At 43.1% G+C, this 23,667-nt stretch overlaps 1 protein-coding gene across 5 annotated transcripts in view; it reads left to right on the top strand.

Annotated features, from left to right (window-relative positions):
- The window catches only part of LOC134898490 (RNA exonuclease 1 homolog), a 279,518-nt gene that overhangs the window by 102,648 nt on the left and 153,203 nt on the right, over positions 1-23,667 (top strand). For 4 of the 5 annotated variants that reach the window (XM_063914100.1, XM_063914099.1, XM_063914101.1 and 1 more), the window contains exons 4-7: positions 7,488-7,589; positions 19,867-20,062; positions 20,528-20,667; positions 21,535-21,672. In XM_063914100.1, the coding sequence (XP_063770170.1) occupies positions 7,488-7,589; positions 19,867-20,062; positions 20,528-20,667; positions 21,535-21,672 (576 nt within the window). The remainder of the gene's footprint in view (positions 1-7,487; positions 7,590-19,866; positions 20,063-20,527; positions 20,668-21,534; positions 21,673-23,667) is intronic. The other variant, XM_063914098.1, reaches the window with a different exon arrangement.

Genomic DNA, 23,667 nt, shown 5'->3' on the forward strand with positions numbered 1-23,667 from the left:
TGTAAATAATACGGGGGACCCCTACTCTTTGTCCCCCGTATTTTTTGCACCAGGCGCAGAGCCCGGTGCTGGTTTTAAAAATACGGGGGATCCCCTGTCATTTTCCCCCCCGGATTTTTAGAACCAGGACCGGCTCGAAGAGCCTGAGGCTGGTTATGCCTAGGAGGGGGGGGGACCCCACGCCATTTTTTTTCCTGGTTTTTACCATTCCATTTAAAAAAATAAAATATATATATAATTTTTTTTTTTTTTTAAATATATAAATAATACTTGTGCCTCCAAAATAGACAAACCAAGTACCTAATCCCTTCTAATATAAATAGATATGCTATTACCAATAAAAAAAACACCAAAAAAAACATGTTTTTTAAAAAAATTTTATTAGATTCCGCCACCAAAGTGTGGCGGATTGAAAATGACGAATTTTACGGTCTAAAAGCACTGTTGTCAAATTTCCAAACTTCAATTGAATATACTTTTGGCGAATTGCCGCATTTGTACCATTGCAGAAATGTCGAATTTGACAAATGTCGAATTTCAAAAAGTTGAATTTGGAAAGTCCGATTTTTTGACGGAAAGTACTGAATTGCATTGTCTATTTATTTTTTTGGCGAAAAATGTCCCGTTTTTCGACATTTTCGGGAATTCGACCGCAATTGCATATACCCCTGTGGTGGAAGTGGTACGGGGGAGCGGAGGTGCAGGGAAAGAGGGCACCGTATCTTTGTCTTATCCTTGGTGCTATACTTCTTGCTACAGCATTATTTAGTACTGACCTGAGACTTACACCTTTTCATTTTTGAGGTGTTTCATATGATTGGAAGATGTATTGGATTTTGTAACTGCTAGTGACAGTGTGTTAACAACACTACTGTATGCATATAGGTTTACTCTTATGCTGCTATTGAGTTATGTACACAGCTACTTAATGGGTGATATACCGTAGCGTATATTACACGTGCCAGCTTCTCTCCACTCCATTTGTTGAGCCAATATTGCTGTGAACCAGCAGACAGTGGTGGTATCAAGCTTTGTGCTATTTACTACATACACTAGGAAGATTTATCAAAGCTTGGAGAGAGATGATGTTCCAACCAATCCGCTCTTGCCATATTATTATTTTTTTAAACACTGGTTGTAAAATTACAGGTAGAAGCTGATTGGTTAATAACGTACAGTATTTGCTAGTAACGCAGGCAATTATTTGGCTGTGGGCTAACAGTAGTTTGTGCACAATGTCTGCTTTTTAATTGAAAGCCATGCACTACAAGATGCCTTTTTTTTTTTCAAATACATCTTATTCGCATCACTACGCGCAAGCAGACTCTGCTGACTAAAATTATATGCAGCATACCTATATTCTGTGCAGCTGTATCTGCATATAAAATGCTACTTTACAATGTTTTCAGGAAAACATTGTAACATAGCATTTCAATTACAGCTAGAGCTGCAGTCGCACATCAAATATAGGCATGCCGCATATCATTTTAATCAGCATAACAATGTGAATGTGATGCATTTTTGGGGAAAATGCACAAAAAAAGCTTGGCATTAGTAAATGCTCACCACTAGGTGCGACTAGAAAGGCTGTGAAACATGACTGCAGCAACAATGAGAGAGAACACATCTATGTTCTTAAAATTCTTATTTTTTAAGAGTTGATGGTACAAAGAGCAGATGAATACTAGATGGGTGGTATTCAATTGTTTATCTCTCCTGTCTAAAGTGACGGGTGATCAGAAGGGGCGATATTCAATTGTACTTCATTATCGCACTTGTTGTGCCTTGCGAGGTTGAGTTTGATAGGGTTTAACTGCTTTATGTGGCTAATCAAGGTCACACTTAACTCATTTCAGCTTGCCACCCACGAGGAAGTGCGAGTTGAAATGCAGGCACACTAAGCAATCGACTGCCTCCCCCCCCCCCTCATATGTCCTAGAGGATGCTGGGGATGCTTCAAGAACCATGGGGTATAGACGGGATCCGCAGGAGACATGGGCACTTTAAGACTTTAAAAGGGGTGTGAACTGGCTCCTCCCTCTATGCCCCTCCTCCAGAATCCAGTTAGATTCTGTGCCCTGTCAGACTGAATGCACACTGAGGAGCTCTCCAGAGTTTCTCAGAAAAAGACTTTGTTAGGTTTATTATTTTCAGGGAGACCTGCTGGCAACAGGCTCCTTGCATAGTGGGACTGAGGGGAGAGAAGCAGACCTACTTCTGAGAGTTTCAAGGCTCTGCTTCTTAGGCTACTGGACACCATTAGCACCAGAGGGTTTGATCGCTGGGTACGCCTAGATGCTCGTTCCCGGAGCCGCGCCGTCACCCCCCTTGCAGAGCAAGAAGTCAGAAGACGGGTGAGTAGAAAAAGTTCAGAAGACATCAGTGACTGCTTTGAGGTACCGCACAGCGGCCGCGCTGCGCGCCATGCTCCCACACACACAGCGGCACTACAGGGTGCAGGGGGGGGGGGGGCGCCCTGGGCAGCATGAAACCTCAATAAATAGTCTGTCAAAAGAGGCTTACAGTGCCTGGGCACTAAAACCAGACCCCCGCCAGTATAAAGATTTGAAAATAGCGGGGCTGAAGCGCGCCATTAAGGGGGCGTGGCTTAGCCCTCACAGCTCTAATCAGCGCCATTTTCTCTTCAGAGCTGCAGAGACTCTGGTCCTGACCACCTACACTGCTGTACAAGTAACGGTGCAAAACCAGTAATTTGGTGCTGTTAGTATAAAAGCGCTAACAGGTCTGAGACATTATTTTAATTGTTTCAGTACCGCCGGGATAGGCGCTGGGTTGTGAGCTGGCAAACTCCCTCTGTTTCTCTATCAGACTTTGCTGTGGGTCTGTCCCCAGTGTGGTTGTGAGTGTCAGTACGCATGTGTCGACATGTCTGAGGCCGAGTGCTCTTCCCAGGAGGAGACTGGAGTGGGGACAGAAGAGACTGGGGAAGTGACCGTGTTGGTACCGCCGACGGCTGATTGGGTAAATGTTTTGAATACAAATGTGGCTTGGTTAAATAAGAGATAAGATAAATCTGAGTCTCAGAACCAGACATGGAGAAAATCCATGGAGGATGCATTATCGCAAGTTCAGACCCCCTTGGGGTCACAGAAGCGTTCATTTACCCAGATAGCGGATACAGATACCGACACGGACTCTGATTCCATTGTCGACTATAGTGATGCCAGATTGAATCCTAAACTGGCTAAGAGCATTCAGTACATGATGGCGATAAAAGACGTATTACATATCACGGCAGATCCTGCTGTTCCTGATGCTAGGGACTGGATGTTTAAGGGAAAGAAACCTGAGGTAACGTTTCCTCCCTCTCATGAACTGAACGCTCTTTTTGAAAAAGCTTGGGAAAATCCTGACAAGAAGTTACAGGTTCCCAAGAGTATTCCGGTGGCATATCCGTTCCCCTCTGGGGACAGGGAAAAGTGGGAGTCAACCCCCATGGTGGACAAAGCTCTATCGTGTCTGTCCAAAAAGGTGGCGCTTCAGTCTCCTGACACGGCAGCCCTAAAGAATCCTGCGGATCGTAAGCAGGAAAATACACTAAAATCCATTTGTCACTACAAGTACGCTGCTCAGGCCTGTCGTTGCGTGGGTGAGTAGCGCTATTGAAAAATGGGCAGATAACTTGTCATCTGATATGGATTCCCTGGACAGGGATTGCGTGCTTTTGACACTGGGTCATATCAGGGACGCTGCAGCCTATCTCAAGGAAGCTGCGAGGGATATTGGCCTTTTGGGATCAAGGGCAAATGCCATGGCAGTCTCGGCTAGGAGGGCATTGTGGATTCATCAATGGAATGCTGATGCTGCCTCTAAGAAAGCTATGGAGTCTCTGCCGTTTAACGGTAGTGTCTTATTTGGTGACTGCCTCACTGACCTGGTATCTACGGCTACCGCGGGTAAGTCATCGTTCCTACCTTATGCACAACAAAAGAAAACGCCCCACTATCAGATGCAGTCCTTTCGGCCCAATAAATACAAAAAAGGACGAGGGTCTTCCTTGCTACGAGAGGAAGAGGAAGGGGGAAAAAGGTCACAGGCTGTGGCAAGTTCCCAAGAGCAGAAGTCCTCCCCGGCTTCTACCAAATCCACCGCATGACGCTGGGGCTCCTCTGCGGGAGTCCGCACCGGTGGGGGCACGTCTCCAACTCTTCAGTCAGGTCTGGGTTCGCTCGGCCCTGGATCCTTGGGTATTACAAATAGTGGCCCAAGGGTACAAATTGGAGTTTCAAGACGTGCCCCCTCACCGATTTTTCAAATCGGCCTTGCCAGCTTCTCTTCCAGAAAGGGAGGTAGTATGCGCTGCAATACTAAAGCTGTGTCAAAATCAAGTCATTGTCACGGTACCCCCGTCACAACAGGGGGAAGGCTTTTATTCAAGCCTGTTCGTGGTCCTGAACCCGGATGGCTAAGTCAGACCGATTCTGAACCTAAAATCCCTCAATTTCTATATAAAAAAAAATTCAAATTCAAGATGGAATCTCTCCGAGCAGTGATCTCCAGTCTGGAGGAGGGGGATTTTATGGTGTCAGTCGACATAAAGGATGCCTACTTACACGTCCCCATATATCCTCCACATCAGGCTTACCTGAGGTTTGCTGTTCAGGATTGTCATTACCAATTTCAGACGTTGCCGTTTGGTCTGTCCATGGCTCTGAGGATTTTCACCAAGGTTATGGCGGAAATGATGGTTCTCCTGCGCAAGCAGGGAATCACAATTATCCCGTACTTGGACGATCTCCTGATAAAGGCGAGATCCAAGGAGCAATTACTGAAAAACGTTACTCTCCCTGAAAATTCTGCAGCAACATGGTTGACTCCTAAACTTGCCAAAATCACAGTTGGTTCTGACAACACGGCTGTCGTTCTTGGTTGTTTCTGGATACAGAATTACAGAGTGTTTCTTCCAGTGGAAAAGGTTCTGGAAATACAGAACATGGTAAAACGGATTCTGAAACCGGCAAGAGTGTTGATTCTTCAATGCACTCTGTTGCTGGGGAAGATGGTGGTGGCCTATGAGGCCATTCAGTTTGGCAGGTTCCATGCCAGAGTGTTTCAGTGGGACCTGTTGGACAAGTGGTCCGGGTCTCACTGTACATGCACCGGAAAATAATCCTACCTTCCAGAACCAGAATCTCTCTCCTGTGGTGGCTGCACAGTTCTCACCTCCTAGAGGGACGCAGGTTCGGGATTCAGGATTGGATCCTGGTGACCACAGATGCAAGTCTCCCAGGCTGGGGAGCAGTCACACAGGGGAAAAATTTCCAGGGAAAATGGTCAAGCCAGGAAGCTTGTCTGCACATAAACATTCTGGAATTAAGGGCCATTTACAACGGCCTTCTGCAAGTGGAACATCTTCGCGGTCTGCCCATCTTGATTCAGTCAGACAACGTAACAGCAGTGGCCTACATAAACCGCCAGGGCGGCACAAACAGCAGAGCGGCGATGGTGGAGGCCACTAAAGTTCTTCGCTGGGCGGAGAAACATGCAAGCTCTGTCAGCAGTCTTCATTCCAGGAGTGGACAACTGGGAAGCAGACTTCCTCAGCAGACACTATCTCCATCCAGGAGAGTGGGGTCTTTTATCAAGAGGTCTTTGCAGAAGTGACAAGTCATTGGGGAATTCCTCAAATAGACATGATGGCGTCTCGCCTCAACAAGAAACTTCAGAGATATTGTTCCAGGTCGAGGGACCCTCAAGCAATAGCGGTGGACGCCCTGGTGACCCTGTGGGTGTTTCAGTCTGTCTGTGTTCCTTCCACTTCCACTCATTCCAAAGGTGATAAAGATCATAAGAATGACAAGGGTCCAGGCGATCCTCATTGTTCCAGACTGGCCAAGGAGGGCCTGGTATCCAGATCTTCAAGAATTACTCATAGAAGATCCCTGGCCTCTTCCTCTAAGAGAGAACCTGATACAGCAAGGACCGTGCGTGTATCCAGACTTACCGCAGCTGCGTTTGACTGCATGGCAGTTGAACGCCAAATCCTAGCCCGAAAGGGTATTCCCAGTGAAGTCATTCCCACACTTCAGGCTAGAAAAGCAGTAACGGCAAAGCATTACCACCGTATTTGGAGGAAATGTGTCTTTGTGTGAATCCAAGACGGCGCCTACGGAAGAATTTCAGCTGGGGCGTTTGCTCCATTTTTTTTGCAAGCAGGTGTGGATGCGGGCCTAAAGTTAGGCTCCATTAAAGTACAAATTTCGGCCTTATCAAATTTCTTTCAGAAAGAATTGGCCTCCCTTCCGGAAGTTCAGACCTTCGTGAAAGGCGTGCTGCACATCCAACCTCCCTTTATGCCCCCAGTGGCACCATGGGATCTTAATGTGGTGTTGCAGTTCCTGCAATCTCATTAGTTTGAACCTTTACGTAAGGTTGAGTTGAAATTCCTTACTTGGAAGGTAGTCATGTTGTTGGCCTTGGCATCTGCAAGGCGGGTATCTGAATTGGCGGCTTTGTCTCACAAAAGCCCCTATTTAATCTTCCATGCTGATAGAGCGGAGTTGAGAACTCGTCAGCAATTTCTGCCAAAAGTGGTTTCATCGTTTCACGTAAACCAGCCTATTGTGGTGCCAGTGGCTACTGACGCCTTGGCTGAATCGAAGCTTTGAAAATCTATGTCGCCAGAACGGCTCAAATTAGGAAAACAGAGGCTCTGTTTGTCCTGTGGGCTCCCAACAAGATTTGGGCTCCTGCTTCCAAGCAGACTATTGCATGCTGGATCTGTAATACGATTCAGCAAGCTCATTCTATGGCGGTATTGCCGTTACCGAAATCGGTGAAGGCCCATTCTACCAGAAAGGTGGGCTCATCCTGGGCGGCTGCATTACAGCTTTGCCGAACGGTTACTTGGTCGGGATCAAACACCTTTGCGAAATTTTACAAGTTTGATACCCTGGCTGAGGAGGACCTCTTGTTTGGTCAATCGGTGCTGCAGAGTCATCCGCACTCTCCCACCCGTTCTAGAGCTTTGGTATAAACCCCATGGTTCTTGAAGCATCCTCTAGGACATATGAGAGAATAGGATTTTAATACCTACCGGTAAATCCTTTTCTCTTAGTCCGTAGAGGATGCTGGGCGCCTATCCCAGTGTGTACTGTATCTGCATTTATTAGTTATGGTTACACACATGTTTTGCGTTAAGTCAGACTGTTGCTGACGTTATTCATGCCGTTGAATGCCCTGGTGTACGGCATGTTTGTGGTGTGAGCTCGTATGTATCTCACCTTAGTTTAAATAAATCCTTTTCCTCGAAATGTCCGTCTCCCTGGGCACAGTTCCTATAAGTGAAGTCTGGAGGAGGGGCATAGAGGGAGGAGCCAGTTCACACCCCTTTTAAAGTCTTAAAGTGCCCATGTCTCCTGCGGATCCCGTCTATACCCCATGGTTCTTGAAGCATCCTCTACGGACTAAGAAAAGGATTTACCGGTAGGTATTAAAATACTATTTATTTATTTTTAACTCTTCAGGGTTGTCAAGATCAATCTGAAATGGAAATGCAGGAAGCAAAGGGTGTGGATCTACTCCTTGGCCAGAAGAAAAGAATTGCACATCCATCAGCAAAATGTGAAGTAAGAACGAATGCCTTCAATAAACTCTCCTTTGCAGATTTAGTACTTTTCTCTATCGTCCTAGTGGATGCTGGGGTTCCTGAAAGGACCATGGGGAATAGCGGCTCCGCAGGAGACAGGGCACAAAAAGTAAAGCTTTAGGATCAGGTGGTGTGCACTGGCTCCTCCCCCTATGACCCTCCTCCAAGCCAGTTAGATTTTGTGCCCGGCCGAGAAGGGTGCAATCTAGGTGGCTCTCCTAAAGAGCTGCTTAGGAAAGTTTAGCTTAGGTTTTTTATTTTACAGTGAGTCCTGCTGGCAACAGGATCACTGCAACGAGGGACTTAGGGGAGAAGAAGTGAACTCACCTGCGTGCAGCATGGATTGGCTACTGGACATCAGCTCCAGAGGGACGATCACAGGTACAGCCTGGATGGTCACCGGAGCCTTGCCGTCGGCCCCCTTGCAGATGCTGAAGTAAGAAGAGGTCCAGAATCGGCGGCAGAAGACTCCTCAGTCTTCTAAAGGTAGCGCACAGCACTGCAGCTGTGCGCCATTTTCCTCTCAGCACACTTCACACGGCAGTCACTGAGGGTGCAGGGCGCTGGGAGGGGGGCGCCCTGGGAGACAAATGAATACCTATTTTGGCTAAAAATACCTCACATATAGCCTCCGGAGGCTATATGGAGATATTTAACCCCTGCCAGAATCCGTTAAGAGCGGGAGACGAGGCCGCCGAAAAAGGGGCGGGGCCTATCTCCTCAGCACACAGTGCCATTTTCCCTCACAGAAAGGCTGGAGGGAAGGCTCCCAGGCTCTCCCCTGCACTGCACTACAGAAACAGGGTTAAAACAGAGAGGGGGGGCACTAATTTGGCGATATGCTTATATATATATATTAAGATGCTATAAGGGAAAACACTTATATAAGGTTGTCCCTATATAATTATAGCGTTTTTGGTGTGTGCTGGCAAACTCTCCCTCTGTCTCTCCAAAGGGCTAGTGGGTCCTGTCCTCTATCAGAGCATTCCCTGTGTGTGTGCTGTGTGTCGGTACGTGTGTGTCGACAGGTAGGAGGACGATGTTGGTGAGGAGGCGGAGCAATTGCCTGTAATGGTGATGTCACTCTCTAGGGAGTCGACACCGGAATGGATGGCTTATTTAGGAAATTACGTGATAATGTCAACACGCTGCAAGGTCGGTTGACGACATGAGACGGCCGACAAACAATTAGTACGGTCCAGACGTCTCAAAAACACCGTCAAGGGTTTTAAAACGCCCGTTTACTTTAGTCGGTCGACACAGACACAGACAGGGACACTGAATCCAGTGTCGACGGTGAATAAACAAACGTATTCCTTATTAGGGCCACACGTTAAAGGCAATGAAGGAGGTGTTACGTATTTCTGATACTACAAGTACCACAAAAGAGGGTATTATGTGGGATGTGAAAAAACTACCATAGTTTTTCCTGAATCAGATAAATTAAATAAAGTGTGTGATGATGCGTGGGTTCCCCCCGATAGAAAATTATGGGCGGTATACCCTTTCCCGCCAGAAGTTAGGGCGCGTTGGGAAACACCCCTTAAGGTGGATAAGGCGCTCACACGCTTATCAAAACAAGTGGCGGTACCGTCTATAGATAGGGCTGTTGCCTTATAGGTAATTGTCTGCACTTAGTATAATATTAGGGCAATGGATATTGTCTGAATCAAAATATAATTCATTATAAATAGGCGATGTTACCATAGTGGACAGTATACTGGATATATATAGTAAGGAATAGATATGAAATAAGTTTGAATGTATGAGGTAATGTTTAGCTGATTTAAGAGATTAGGTTTGTGTATGTGTTTATATAGATATACTGTATATTTGTGTTTTACAGCAAGATGGTAAAAAATAGTGTAGGGAACAGGTTTATTCTGCTCTAGTCATAAATAAGGCCAGAGAGGTTACAGTAAGATCAAGAGTCATTGTAGAGAAAAGGTATTAGGCCATAAATGATAATAGGTATGTGACAGAGCTCTGTTGGTCATTGGAATTCACAGGTGTGCTTACAGTAGATCAGAATCTACTGGTTTGTCTATTGTCCAGTGAAGGTTAAAAGCTAGGGAGTATAAATTAACTACTATGAAAAGAGATCACATCCATTGATAAAACATTGTGTAACCGACCCCAGGAAAACTTGTCAATACAACAGAACTTTGGATGAAAAGACATTCCAGATTTTACAATACTATACTTGCTTAAGGCAGTGTGGACACCACACTTTTATGACACCATGCCTCCGTGAACAGGACACGACAGCCCAGTTCAATGTTTGTTTTATTACACCTTGGAATCTGACAAACCTATAATTACCTATTCCATTGGAAACTATGAGAATATGATAGTTTGAATTGGTAAAATATGAGATAAAAGGACCAGACTTGTAGTTAGGAGTTAGAAGGAAGAGGGAGAGGGAGAAGAAGAAGGAGAAGGAAGGAAGTCAGTCAGGAGGAGAAGTCACGGAGAACATGCAGAAGGAATGATTCTTGGGATGGCAATCTTTAACTTGCAAGTATAAATATGATAATAATTGAAACTGTTTGTGAAACTTATGTCATGTTGTTTTATGTTATGTAACGAAGGAAACATAGCATAGCTTAATATAATTATAATTAGTATATATATCACTACTGTGTATATCTTATTCTGTACGATTTGATCTGCCTGTAAATAAAGAATCATATAAAAAGAGCGGTAATATTCAAGCTTGAACTCTCTTTAAGGAATCTTAACTTAATAACTTCATAAGTCATATGTATAAGGACTGCATATATGTATCAGCCAATTAGTTTGTAAGCCTGACATAATATATTTGCAGATATATATGATAAATGCATATTAATTGAAATATATCCATATATTAAATACCATATATGATATATTAAATATTAATATTCATAAATATGATTCCATAAATCAATATTGGCGACCACGAATTGGACTTGTTATTACTGAATCTGATTATCTGATCTATAATATTTATGAGGAGTAGCAGATGCTATAAGCTGGCTACCAAATCTGCAGAATCACGGTGGGGATGTATCTATGAAAATTTATTACCATTGTGTAATGTCAATTTTGTATTCTGTATAACCTAGGATAAATGTGTTAGTGCAATATACGTTATTTTAACTAACATAATATCTATTAGGAAGCAGCACCAAAGGCTATAAGCCTGCTGGCAAAATACAAGATCACAGTGGAATAGGTTACAAATGAGAATAAAGAATTTAAAGGCCTAGAATAGAAAATGTGCACAGTGGAAAAGAGTATTTCCAAATAAATGTATAAATGTACCAGGTATTAGAGTTTAACCTTAAGACACCGGTCAATCTTAAGGAGAGGATACCTTCAGTACTAAAAACAAAGAATATATAAATTTAGCATTGAAATGTTAAAAATGCAAAAGTTTTCTGTAGCATTTAGAAAAATGCGCAGAACTGCGGCTCTAGAAGCCAAACAGAAATATAAAGAAGAATCAGGTTCACGTCTTCGTAAGGCGTGCCTGACCATTAATGCAAAAATGCATTCGTTATTTAAGTCCCTTAAACAGAAAAATAAACAGAAAAAGTTTGGGGCAGAAGCGAAAAGCCTGACAGTTTGTAATCAAATTGTCAAGATCTCTGATGAAGAGATAACATCCAGCAAGCAAGCTGAGATAGAAACACCAAACAGGAATAGTGTTGAGGTATGTGAAACTCTGTACACAGAGTCTACAGGAGTCAGAAATGACTTAATCAGTCAAGATCCTAAAATTAAGGAAAGTTACATGTTGCAGGACTGCATCAATGTGCAGCGCATGGAGTCTGCTATGGTCACACAGACCACCAGCAGAACAGCCTCTGTGGTAAAGGAAGAAAGTAGCAATGTGCCGGATGTGTCTATCATCAGACAGCACATTAATGTAAAGGAGGTAGCAGCAATAGGAGATGTCCCCTATACTGTGTCTAGTAAGGGGGAAGATCATTGTAACTCAGATTATGAGTATTCTGCTGAATACACTCTCAGAGTTCCCAATGTAAATGAAGAATTTGTTATGCCCTTAGGCAAAGGTGAATTGTCAGCAGATTTAAACACTGATAGCAGCAGTACAGTGCACACAGGGGTGGGGAAGTTCCCCATGGTGAAAACTCCCATGGCAACCAGAGTTGCAAACCTTGAAATGTATTCACCTGGAAACATGTTTAAAGGGAAAATCCATGAAATTAATTCAGGAATGCATGTTTACAAACAAAGTTCCCAAACTTATGTAACCCCCACAGAGCACTCAGAGACTTCTAGTGATGGTGCAAATGTTTGCATGCTCTCAGAGAGACCACATGCAGAGTGTCATTCTGCAAACCACACACCAATTAACAATGACAAAAAGGATCACCAGGATGAAAATGTTTTTATGCCCTGGTGCCATAACCATTTTATTACAGGTGTGGAAAGACAGAAAGCCCTGGGACCTGCAATACATATTTGGCAAAGTTTAACAAGTTTCTCTCCCCACAAAAGTAGGTTTTTTCAGAAGCTCCAAGATTCTTCCAAACTAAGGAGCCACACCAAGCAGCAAACGCTATGGTTAAAGACAGTCTGGGACCAGGCTGCATCACAAGGGAGTATGGTCACAAGTGAATACGGTAGTATCATTCCTTTACTTGTTAGATCCAATGAAGCCATTGTTTGCTTTGATGTTCAAACAGCCACAGTTTCCAAATTAAACCTGCATCATATCTGCAGCGACAATTGTGCTGTCATTGACACACAATGTGACAGGAAAGATTGGCACAGGCCAGAAACAATTGTTTGTTTGTTATTCAATCGTTAAAAGACACATTTGTAAATTCTGTACCTGATAACATGCAGCAGATAGGACAGAATGCATAGCAAGCTATGTTAAATCACTGTATAAATATCTGTGATAGTCATTGTATGTATTTTTGTTTGATTCATAGTAATCCTGGCAACCTGTATACAGAATGGTGCAAGACTCCAAAAAGACTCCAATTTACAAGGGAAAAGGTCTTCATTAACCCTTTCATCGCTGCTATCCAGCAAAATCTACATAGCATCCCTAAAGACTGATATATGGACAAATCCTCAAGGAGTTTTCCAGTTTCACAAGAAAGGGGAAGGTTTTCATTAACCCTTTCATCACAAGTAATCATTACTTGTCTTTCAAACTACATGTACACTCCCACAACAGTGTACAGCACATCTCATCACTGTGATTATACAGAACTGTCTCATCCCTTCATATACCTTAATCACATATATGTAAACATTTGTCTGAGATATATTTTATATCATTGCATATATACCTTGTAAATATTTTATGTTTTTTTTATATATTACACAATAGATACTACCTATGCTTCCTTCGTAAAAGCTTCAAAAGTAATTAAATATCTAATACAGGATGGTATACCACGTTATAACAAATTGGGCCGAGATTATTAAGTGGGATGAATAATTCTCTTAATAAAGACTGTCACAAGTCTAAGATAATTATTTGTAGCATAACAGGGTCACTGTATATGCACATGGCTGCATATAAAATAATATTGGATGGAATTAGATATATTTAAAGCCATTCCTAAATGATATTTAATATCTGTTTGAAGCAAAATTATATTCATTTATTGTATTGATAGGATGTTACTATATACACATCAAAAGCATTTTAAATAATTATTAGTCAAAATATAGGTAGGATAGAAAACGCCTTTATATGGGTTAAACTGGTATAAGTTTATGTAAGATTGAGATGTATAAATAGGTACAAGGTAGAATAAGGAGATTTAAGACTGCATGGTAATTTATTCAGTGAGGAAATACAGAACAGAGTAGGTGTACTACTCACAGCCATTTGTGGTACTATTGCCCGAAGACAATTAAGACCTACTATTAACAAGCAAGGAAAGAAAGAAAGAAAGAAAAAAAAAAAAAGACTGTTTCATATATGCCTGTTCTATTCAAAATCACAACCTGTTTGTGCAAAAGCAATATGGACACTGGTCACAACTGCGGCATTGGATAAACGCAAAGGAAACAGAACTGCTAAAGACTGTATAAAGACTATTACTATTACTGAGGGTCGTCACAAGTACTGAATGTTCAAGACACAGCACTCGACGTACACAGCCCTCTGCCTCAAACAGCGAAATGGCAAGCAAAGGAGCAGCTGCTACGAAGAATTCTACTTCTAGTAATGGTGCAAATGTTGCAAACGCAAGGCCATAATGCAAACGCAAGGCATCTCCAATTGCAAGCAAACCACGCAGATGACAGTCTTATCCCAGTAAATTGCTACATACAAGAACAGCAAAAATGTCCAAACGTACTGATCCAGATACAGAAAAAAGGTCTACAATTGGGCTATGGTATTCCAAATGTCTGTAGAAATTAGTTTTCCTCATGAATACTGAATAAAAACCTCAGTTTTGTCTGCTTTAGTTAAAAGTAGAATAAGGTTAGGTAAGCTAAGAATTTTTAGAGATTTTTAAAATCATAATGGTTATTATTATTACACTTATGGTATATATTATGGTTACAACGAAAGTTATGTTTGAAGGAATATTTTGAAATGTATTTGGAAGCAATTACGCTAGTTTAATGTGTGGCCAATCAAAAGAATTTCTCATGGCCACAAGGGGGCGACTGTTGCCTTATAGGTAATTGTCTGCACTTAGTATAATATTAGGGCAATGGATATTGTCTGAATCAAAATATAATTCATTATAAATAGGCGATGTTACCATAGTGGACAGTATACTGGATATATATAGTAAGGAATAGATATGAAATAAGTTTGAATGTATGAGGTAATGTTTAGCTGATTTAAGAGATTAGGTTTGTGTATGTGTTTATATAGATATACTGTATATTTGTGTTTTACAGCAAGATGGTAAAAAATAGTGTAGGGAACAGGTTTATTCTGCTCTAGTCATAAATAAGGCCAGAGAGGTTACAGTAAGATCAAGAGTCATTGTAGAGAAAAGGTATTAGGCCATAAATGATAATAGGTATGTGACAGAGCTCTGTTGGTCATTGGAATTCACAGGTGTGCTTACAGTAGATCAGAATCTACTGGTTTGTCTATTGTCCAGTGAAGGTTAAAAGCTAGGGAGTATAAATTAACTACTATGAAAAGAGATCACATCCATTGATAAAACATTGTGTAACCGACCCCAGGAAAACTTGTCAATACAACAGAACTTTGGATGAAAAGACATTCCAGATTTTACAATACTATACTTGCTTAAGGCAGTGTGGACACCACACTTTTATGACACCATGCCTCCGTGAACAGGACACGACAGCCCAGTTCAATGTTTGTTTTATTACACCTTGGAATCTGACAAACCTATAATTACCTATTCCATTGGAAACTATGAGAATATGATAGTTTGAATTGGTAAAATATGAGATAAAAGGACCAGACTTGTAGTTAGGAGTTAGAAGGAAGAGGGAGAGGGAGAAGAAGAAGAAGGAAGGAAGTCAGTCAGGAGGAGAAGTCACGGAGAACATGCAGAAGGAATGATTCTTGGGATGGCAATCTTTAACTTGCAAGTATAAATATGATAATAATTGAAACTGTTTGTGAAACTTATGTCATGTTGTTTTATGTTATGTAACGAAGGAAACATAGCATAGCTTAATATAATTATAATTAGTATATATATCACTACTGTGTATATCTTATTCTGTACGATTTGATCTGCCTGTAAATAAAGAATCATATAAAAAGAGCGGTAATATTCAAGCTTGAACTCTCTTTAAGGAATCTTAACTTAATAACTTCATAAGTCATATGTATAAGGACTGCATATATGTATCAGCCAATTAGTTTGTAAGCCTGACATAATATATTTGCAGATATATATGATAAATGCATATTAATTGAAATATATCCATATATTAAATACCATATATGATATATTAAATATTAATATTCATAAATATGATTCCATAAATCAATAGGGCCGTCCTCAAGGACCAGCTGACAAGGCTGGAAAATATAATAAAAAGTATATACACACATACTGGTGTTATACTGCGGCCAGCGATCGCCTCAGCCTGGATGTGCAGAGCTAGGGTGGCTTGGTCGGATTCCCTGACTAAAAATATTGATACCCTTGACAGGGACAGTATTTTATTGACTATAGAGCATTTCTATATATGCGAGATGCACAGAGGGATATTTGCACTCTGGCATCATGAATAAACGCGATGTCCATAACTGCCAGAAGATGTTATGGACACGACAGTGGTCAGGTGATGCAGATTCCAAACGGCACAGTATGGCCGTATAAAGGAAGAGGACTTGTTTGGGGTCGGTCCATCGGACCTGGTGGTCACGGCAACTGCTGGAAAATCCACCGTTTTTTACCCTAAGTCACATCTCTGCAGAAAAAGACACCGTCTTTTCAGCCTCAGTCCTCTCGTCCCTATAAGATCATATCTGCCCAGGGATAGAGGAAAGGGAAGAAGACTGCAACAGGCAGCCTATTCCCAGGAACAGAAGCGTTCCACCGCGTCTGACAAGTTCTCAGCATGGCGCTGAGACCGTACAGGACCCCTGGATCCTACAAGTAGTATCCCGGGGGTACAGATGGGAATGTCGAGACGTTTCCCCTTCGCAGGCTCCTGAAGTCTGCTTTACCAAGTCTCCCTCCGACAAGGAGGTAGTATGGGAAAAAATTCAAAAGCTGTGTTCCCAGCAGGTGACAATTAAATTACCCCTCCTACTACAGAAAAGGGGTATTATTCCACACTATATTGTGGTACTGAAGCCAGAAGGTTAGGTGAGACTTATTCTAAAAAATTTTTTTTTGAACACTTACAAAGGTTCAAATTAAGATGAAGTCACTCAGAGCAGTGATAACGAACCAGGAAGAAGGGGACTATATAGTGTCCCGGGACATCAGGGATGCTTACCTCTATGTCCCAAATTTGCCCTTCTCACTAAGGGTACCTCAGGTTCGTGGTGCAGAACTGTCACTATCAGTTTCAGACGCTGCCGTTTGGATTGTCCACGGCACCCCGGGGTCTTTACCAAGGTAATGGCCGAATTGATGATTCTTCTTCGAAGAAAAGGCGTCTTAATTATCCCTTACTTGGACGATCTCCTGATAGGGGCATAGTCCAGGGAACAGTTGGAGGTGGGAGTAGCACTATCTCGGATACTGCTACAATCAGCACGGGTGGATTCTAAATATTCCAAAATCGCAGCTGATCCCGACGACACGTCTGCTGTGCCTAGGGATGATTCTGGACACAGTCCAGAAAAAGGTGTTTCTCCCGGAAGAGAAAGCCAGGGAGTTATCCGAGCAAGTCAGGAACCTCCTAAAAACAGTGCATCATTGCACAAGGGTCCTGGTAAAAATGGTGGCTTCCTACGAAGCAATTCCATTCGGCAGATTTCACGTAAGAACTTTTCAGTGGGATCTGCTGGACAAATGGTCCGGATCGCATCTTCAGATGCATCAGCGGATAACCCAATATCCAAGGACAAGGGTGTCTCTCCTGTGGTGGTTATAGAGTGCTCATCTTCTAGAGGGCCGCAGATTCGGCATTCAGGATTGGATGCTGGTAACCACGGAGCCCAGCCTGAGAGGCTGGGGAGCAGTCACACAAGGGAAAAATTTCCAGGGAGTGTGATCAAGTATGGAGACTTTTCTCCACATAAATATACTGGAGCTAAGGGTAAATTTATAATGCTCTAAGCTTAGCAAGACCTCTGCTTCAAGGTCAGCCGGTATTGATCCAGTGGGAAAAACATCACGGCAGTCGCCCACGTAAACAGACAGGGCGACACAAGAAGCAGGAGGGCAATGGCAGAAACTGCAAGGACTTTTTGCTGGGCGGAAAATCATGTGATAACACTGTCAGCAGTTTTTCATCCCGGGAATGGAAACTGGGAAGCAGACTTCCTCAGCACGACCTCCACCCGGGAGAGTGGAAACTTCATTGAGAAGTTTTTTCCACATGATTGTAAACCGTTGGGAAATACCAAAGGTGGACATGATGGCGTCCCGTCTGAACAAAAAACGGGACAGGTATTGCGCCAGGTCAAGGGACCCTCAGGCAATAGATGTGGACGTTCTGGTAACACCGTGGGTGTACCAGTCGGTGTATGTGTTCCCTCCTCTGCTTCTCATACCTAAGGTGCTGAGAATTATAAGACGTAGAGGAGTAAGAACTATACTCATGGCTCCGGATTGGCCAAGAAGGACTTGGTACCCGGAACTTCAAGAGATGCTTACAGAGGTCTTATGGCCTCTGCCGCTAAGAAGGGACTTGCTTCAGCAAGTACCATGTCTGTTCCAAGACTTACCGCAGCTGCGTTTGTCGGCATGGCGATGGAAAGCCGGATCCTAAGGGAAAAAAAAAAAAGGCATTCCGGAAGAGGTCATTCCTACCCTGGTCAAAGCCAGAAAGGAGGTGACCGCACAACATTATCACCACGTGTGGCGAAAATATGTTGCGTGGTGTGAGGCCAGGAAGGCCCCACAAAGAAATTTCAACTCTGTCGTTTCCTGCATTTCCTGCAAACAGGAGTGTCTATGGGCCTCAAATTGGGGTCCATTAAGGTTCAAATTCGGCCCTGTAAATTTTCTTCCAGAAAGAATTGGCTTCAGTTCCTGAAGTCCAGAAGTTTGTCAAGGGAGTATTGCATATACAAACCCCTTTTTTGTGCCTCCAGTGGCACTGTGGGATCTCAACGTAGTTCTGGGATTTCTCAAATCACATTGGTTTAAAACCAGTCAAATATGTGGATTTGCAGCATCTCACATAAAAAGTGACCATGCTCTTGGCCCTGGCCTGGACCAGGCGAGTGTCAAATTGGTGGTTTTTCTCAAAAAAGCCCATATCTGTTTGTCCATTCGGACAGGGCAGAGCTGCGGACTCGTCCCCAGTTCTCTCCCTAAGGTGGTGTCAGTGTTTCACCTGAACCAGCTTATTGTGGTGCCTTGCACCTACTAGGGACTTGGAGGACTCCAAGTTGCTAGAAGTTGTCAGGGCCCTGAAAATATATTCCAGGACAGCTGGAGTCAGAAAATCTGACTCGCTGTTTATACTGTATGCACCCAACAAGTTGGGTGCGCCTGCTTCTAAGCAGTCGATTGCTCGTTGGATTTGTAACACAATTCAACTTGCACATTCTGAGGCAGGCCTGCCACAGTCTAAATCGGTTAAGGCCCATTCCACAAGGAAGGTGGGCTCATCTTGGGCGGCTGCCCGAGAGGTCTCGGCATTACAACTCTGCCGAGCAGCTACGTGGTCAGGGGAGAACACGTTTGTAAAATTCTACAAATTTGATATCCTGGCAAAAGAGGACCTGGAGTTCTCTCATTCGGTGCTGCAGAGTCATCCGCACTCTCCCGCCCGTTTGGGAGCTTTGGTATAATCCCCATGGTCCTTTCAGGAACCCCAGCATCCACTAGGACGATAGAGAAAATAAGAATTTACTTACCGATAATTCTATTTCTCGGAGTCCGTAGTGGATGCTGGGCGCCCATCCCAAGTGCGGATTATCTGCAATACTTGTACATAGTTACAAAAATCGGGTTATTATTGTTGTGAGCCATCTTTTCAGAGGCTCCGCTGTTATCATACTGTTAACTGGGTTTAGATCACAAGTTGTACGGTGTGATTGGTGTGGCTGGTATGAGTCTTACCCGGGATTCAAAATTCCTCCCTTATTGTGTACGCTCGTCCGGGCACAGTACCTAACTGGCTTGGAGGAGGGTCATAGGGGGAGGAGCCAGTGCACACCACCTGATCCTAAAGCTTTACTTTTTGTGCCCTGTCTCCTGCGGAGCCGCTATTCCCCATGGTCCTTTCAGGAACCCCAGCATCCACTACGGACTCCGAGAAATAGAATTATCGGTAAGTAAATTCTTATTATAAATGTCTTAAAAAAAGCATTGTTTACCCACCCATTTTTTTTTTTTTTTTTTTTTTTTACCGTTGTGTTGGTTGCATACACTTTGCAGTATCTGCAGTACACATTACAAAGCACTGTATGTGCCAGTAGTTGGTAATGGGGCTGTAGTTGTAAGTTAAACATGCAGTGAGTACATTAGGGCAGTTACGGTACATGCATTTTCTGACTCTTCCTAATGAGTGCTTAATGTAGTAGTTTCACCCAACAGCAATTTCTTTAAAATGTGAAGCACCAGTTTGATTCGTATACAGTGCTTCTAAAATGCAGGTGTGAAACTTAGCATATTTTGGCTTATTTTTGTTTTTTATAGGTCAAAACAAGCAACAGTATACTTGTGCCTTACAGAGGCCCTACCACTCAGCAAATACCTCACACAAGGATACTACATGTTCAACAACAAGCACTGCAGATCACTTCAGCTGTTAAAGGAGGACAAGCTTTTGTTGCCTCATCACAGAAAAGAATTGCCAGCCTAACCCCTGCTTTTCACAACTTTGGTCAGATGGGTAAGGAACTGCATAGAGGTTAAACATAGATGAAATAAGCTTTCTTGCTGCTCAGTTACCTTTAACTCTTGTATGCATTTCTGAGAATGTGTATGAGATTTGAGTCTTCAATGGCCACGGATTGCAATCCACTTCACGGTTGAAAGATGTGAATCTGCAAGATGGCTGTAGCTTAGCAGTGACCACCGTATTGTAGGTACCATGCCAATTGGCTGCTTTGGTTAAGTAGCTGATATTGTCCATGTGTTGGCACCACAGAGACCCTTCAAAATGGTTAGTTTAGTATTTGACACCAGATGATTAAAACCTATAGAAGTAAAGCTTTGTCATTTTAGTAAGCTTCAAACAACGCTTCCATGAAAGTGTAAGCTCACTTGCTCAACTTCTAGCCTTTCAAAACCCTTAAACGGTCAATAGTATGATGTATACTTTTTCCACGGAGTTAACTGGGATTTATTTTATTAGTTTGTTTAAATCTAGTGGAGGTCCAGCCAGTCGTGCCAGCTAGGAACCAGTTAAGTGGGTTCTTCCAAGGAAGTACATGTGCCACAACCTTGAAGTCTGGTGTTCCTCAAAAAAGGACAATACAGATGACCCCAGTGAAGGTAACAACACCAAAATATATGCAGGTTATTGAAAGAAAAATATATTTTTGTGAAACTTGTATGTATGTATGTATATAATGCTTCAGTTTTCCTATATCCAGTTAAAGCATACCTGTTTTTAATTTTAACTAGTAATCAAAGTTTACATTTGATATGGCAAGAGTACTTTTATAGCATTCTGTCTTTCATTTTCTAGAATACATTAGAGAAATGATAGCTGGAATCTGGTTGCTGTGGGCAACACCAACACTTGGGGCAGATGTACTAAGTTATGGCGGGAAATAAATTACCAACCAATTAGCTCATAACAGTTGGGAGCTAAATGGTTGGTACTTTGAGGGGTATCCCATTAGTCCAATTTATTTTATTTATTGTTTGGCCAAAAGAAATGGTCGGATATCTCCTTTAGCCCAATGGGGAATATGTTCACTTATTCCAGGATAAGTTCCTGGACCCATGTGCTATTGCAGGTCTGAAGGGCTGTTTATTGTGGATTATGCACACGAAGCATTATACGAGATAAGTGCTGGCATCGGGGGATCATGATGCCGGCATTAGGGCTAATAATATAGCCCCAGCAAATCTATTAGCAGTAAATTAATGCTACTAATAGGATCTCTTTCCATATCTCTCCACTTTATCACTCTCCAAAATGTAGTACTTCTCCCCTTTGCCTGTGTTAGAATCTTTTGTCCATCTATCCCTTAATATTTAGGATATTTTGAGTTTGGTTTGATCAACCACAATTAAAGCACAGACCAATCATTTCTGTAGTGTAATGTTTGTTTCTTTATTTTTAAATAGATTTCCTTTTGAAGGTTAACTTAGTGGCGTGTAAGTGCATAACCTTTTATTTTGTGTTAATAGGCTACCACTCGTAGAAAGTCATCGACTGTACATGAAAGCACTTCTAAAGTACCACACGAAACAAGGCAGCGCTATGTTAACTCGTTTGTAGAAGAGTTCTTGAGAGAATCTTCATCTGTTCAGGAAGCATTTGAGAAGGTATCGTACCTATGTAATGTAGGGGTACAGTTACTAAGCAGTGATAAGAGCAGAGAAGTGAGCCAGTGGAGAAATTTCCCCATCAACCAATCAGCAGCTCTGTATCATTTTATAGTATGCAAATTATAGATGTTACTTCAGTGCTGATTGGTTGCCATGGGCAACTTCTCCACTGGCTCACTTCTCCACTTTATCACTGCTTAGTAAATGTACCCCTTATTAGTACTCTGCTCATAAGGCTTTTTCTCTAACGTCCTAAGTGGATGCTGGGGACTCCGTAAGGACCATGGGGATTAGCGGCTCCGCAGGAGACTGGGCACAACTATAAAGAGAGCTTTTAGACTACTGGTGTGCACTGGCTCCTCCCACTAAGACCCTCCTCCAGACCTCAGTTAGATTCTTGTGCCCGGCTGAGCTGGATGCACACTAGGGGCTCTCCTGAGCACCTAGAAAGAAAGTATATTTAGGTTTTTTATTTTCAGTGAGATCTGCTGGCAACTGACTCACTGCAGCGAGGGACTAAGGGGAGAAGAAGCGAACCTACCTAACAGGTGGTAGTTTGGGCTTCTTAGGCTACTGGACACCATTAGCTCCAGAGGGATCGACCGCAGGACCCGACCTTGGTGTTCGTTCCCGGAGCCGCGCCGCCGTCCCCCTTACAGAGCCAGAAGCACGAAGAAGGTCCGGAAAATCGGCGGCAGAAGACTTCGGTCTTCACCAAGGTAGCGCACAGCACTGCAGCTGTGCGCCATTGCTCCTCATGTACACCTCACACTTTGGTCACTGATGGGTGCAGGGCGCTGGGGGGGGGCGGCGCCCTGAGGGCAATAAATAACACCTTGGCTGGCAAAATATAAATCCTATATAGTCCCAGAGGCTATATAGATGTAAAATTACCCCTGCCAGTATCACAGAAAAAGCGGGAGAAAGTCTGCCGAAAAGGGGGCGGGGCTTCTCCCTCAGCACACTGGCGCCATTTTTCCCTCACAGTTCCGCTGGAAGGAAGCTCCCTGGCTCTCCCCTGCAGTCTGAGAATACTACAGAAGGGTGAAAAAGAGAGAGAGAGAGAGAGGGGGGGGGGGGCACTAAATTTAGGTGCTATATATATATATATATATATATATATATATATATATATATATATATATATATATATATATATATGTGTATATATATATATTTATAAAAAAGCAGCTATAGGGAAAACACTCATTGATAGTGGGATCCCAGTGTTATATAGCGCTCTGGTGTGTGCTGGCATACTCTCTCTGTCTCCCCAAAGGGCTTTGTGGGGGTCCTGTCCTCTGTCAGAGCATTCCCTGTGTGTTTGCGGTGTGTCTGTACGGCTGTGTCGACATGTTTGATGAGGAGGCTTATGTGGAGGCGGAGCAGATGCCTGTAAATGTGATGTCACCCCCTGCGGGGTCGACACCTGAGTGGATGGTGCTGTGAAAGGAATTACGTGATAGTGTCGACTCCTTACATAAAAGGTTTGACGACATACCTAATGTGGGACAGCCGGCTTCTCAGCCTGTGCCTGCCCAGGCGTCTCAAAAACCATCAGGGGCTCTAAAACGCCCGCTACCTCAGATGGTTGACACAGATGTCGACACGGATACTGACTCCAGTGTCGACGACGAAGAGACTAATGTAACTTCCAGTAGGGCCACACGTTTCATGATTGAGGCAATGAAAAATGTGTTGCACATTTCTGATGTTACCCCCGGTACCACAAAAAAGGGTATAATGTTTGGAGAGAAAAAACTACCAGTAGCTTTTCCTCCATCTGAAGAGTTAAATGAAGTGTGTGAAGAAGCGTGGGCTTCCCCTGATAAAAAGATGGTAATTTCTAAGAGGTTACTAATGGCGTACCCTTTCCCGCCAGAGCATAGGTCACACTGGGAAACATCCCCTAGGGTGGATAAAGCGCTCACGCGCCTGTCAAAGAAGGTGGCACTAACGTCTCCGGATACGGCCGCCCTGAAGGAATCTGCT

Source organism: Pseudophryne corroboree, chromosome 1 (assembly GCF_028390025.1).
Source record: "Pseudophryne corroboree isolate aPseCor3 chromosome 1, aPseCor3.hap2, whole genome shotgun sequence".
NCBI classification, from domain to species: Eukaryota; Metazoa; Chordata; class Amphibia; order Anura; family Myobatrachidae; genus Pseudophryne; species Pseudophryne corroboree.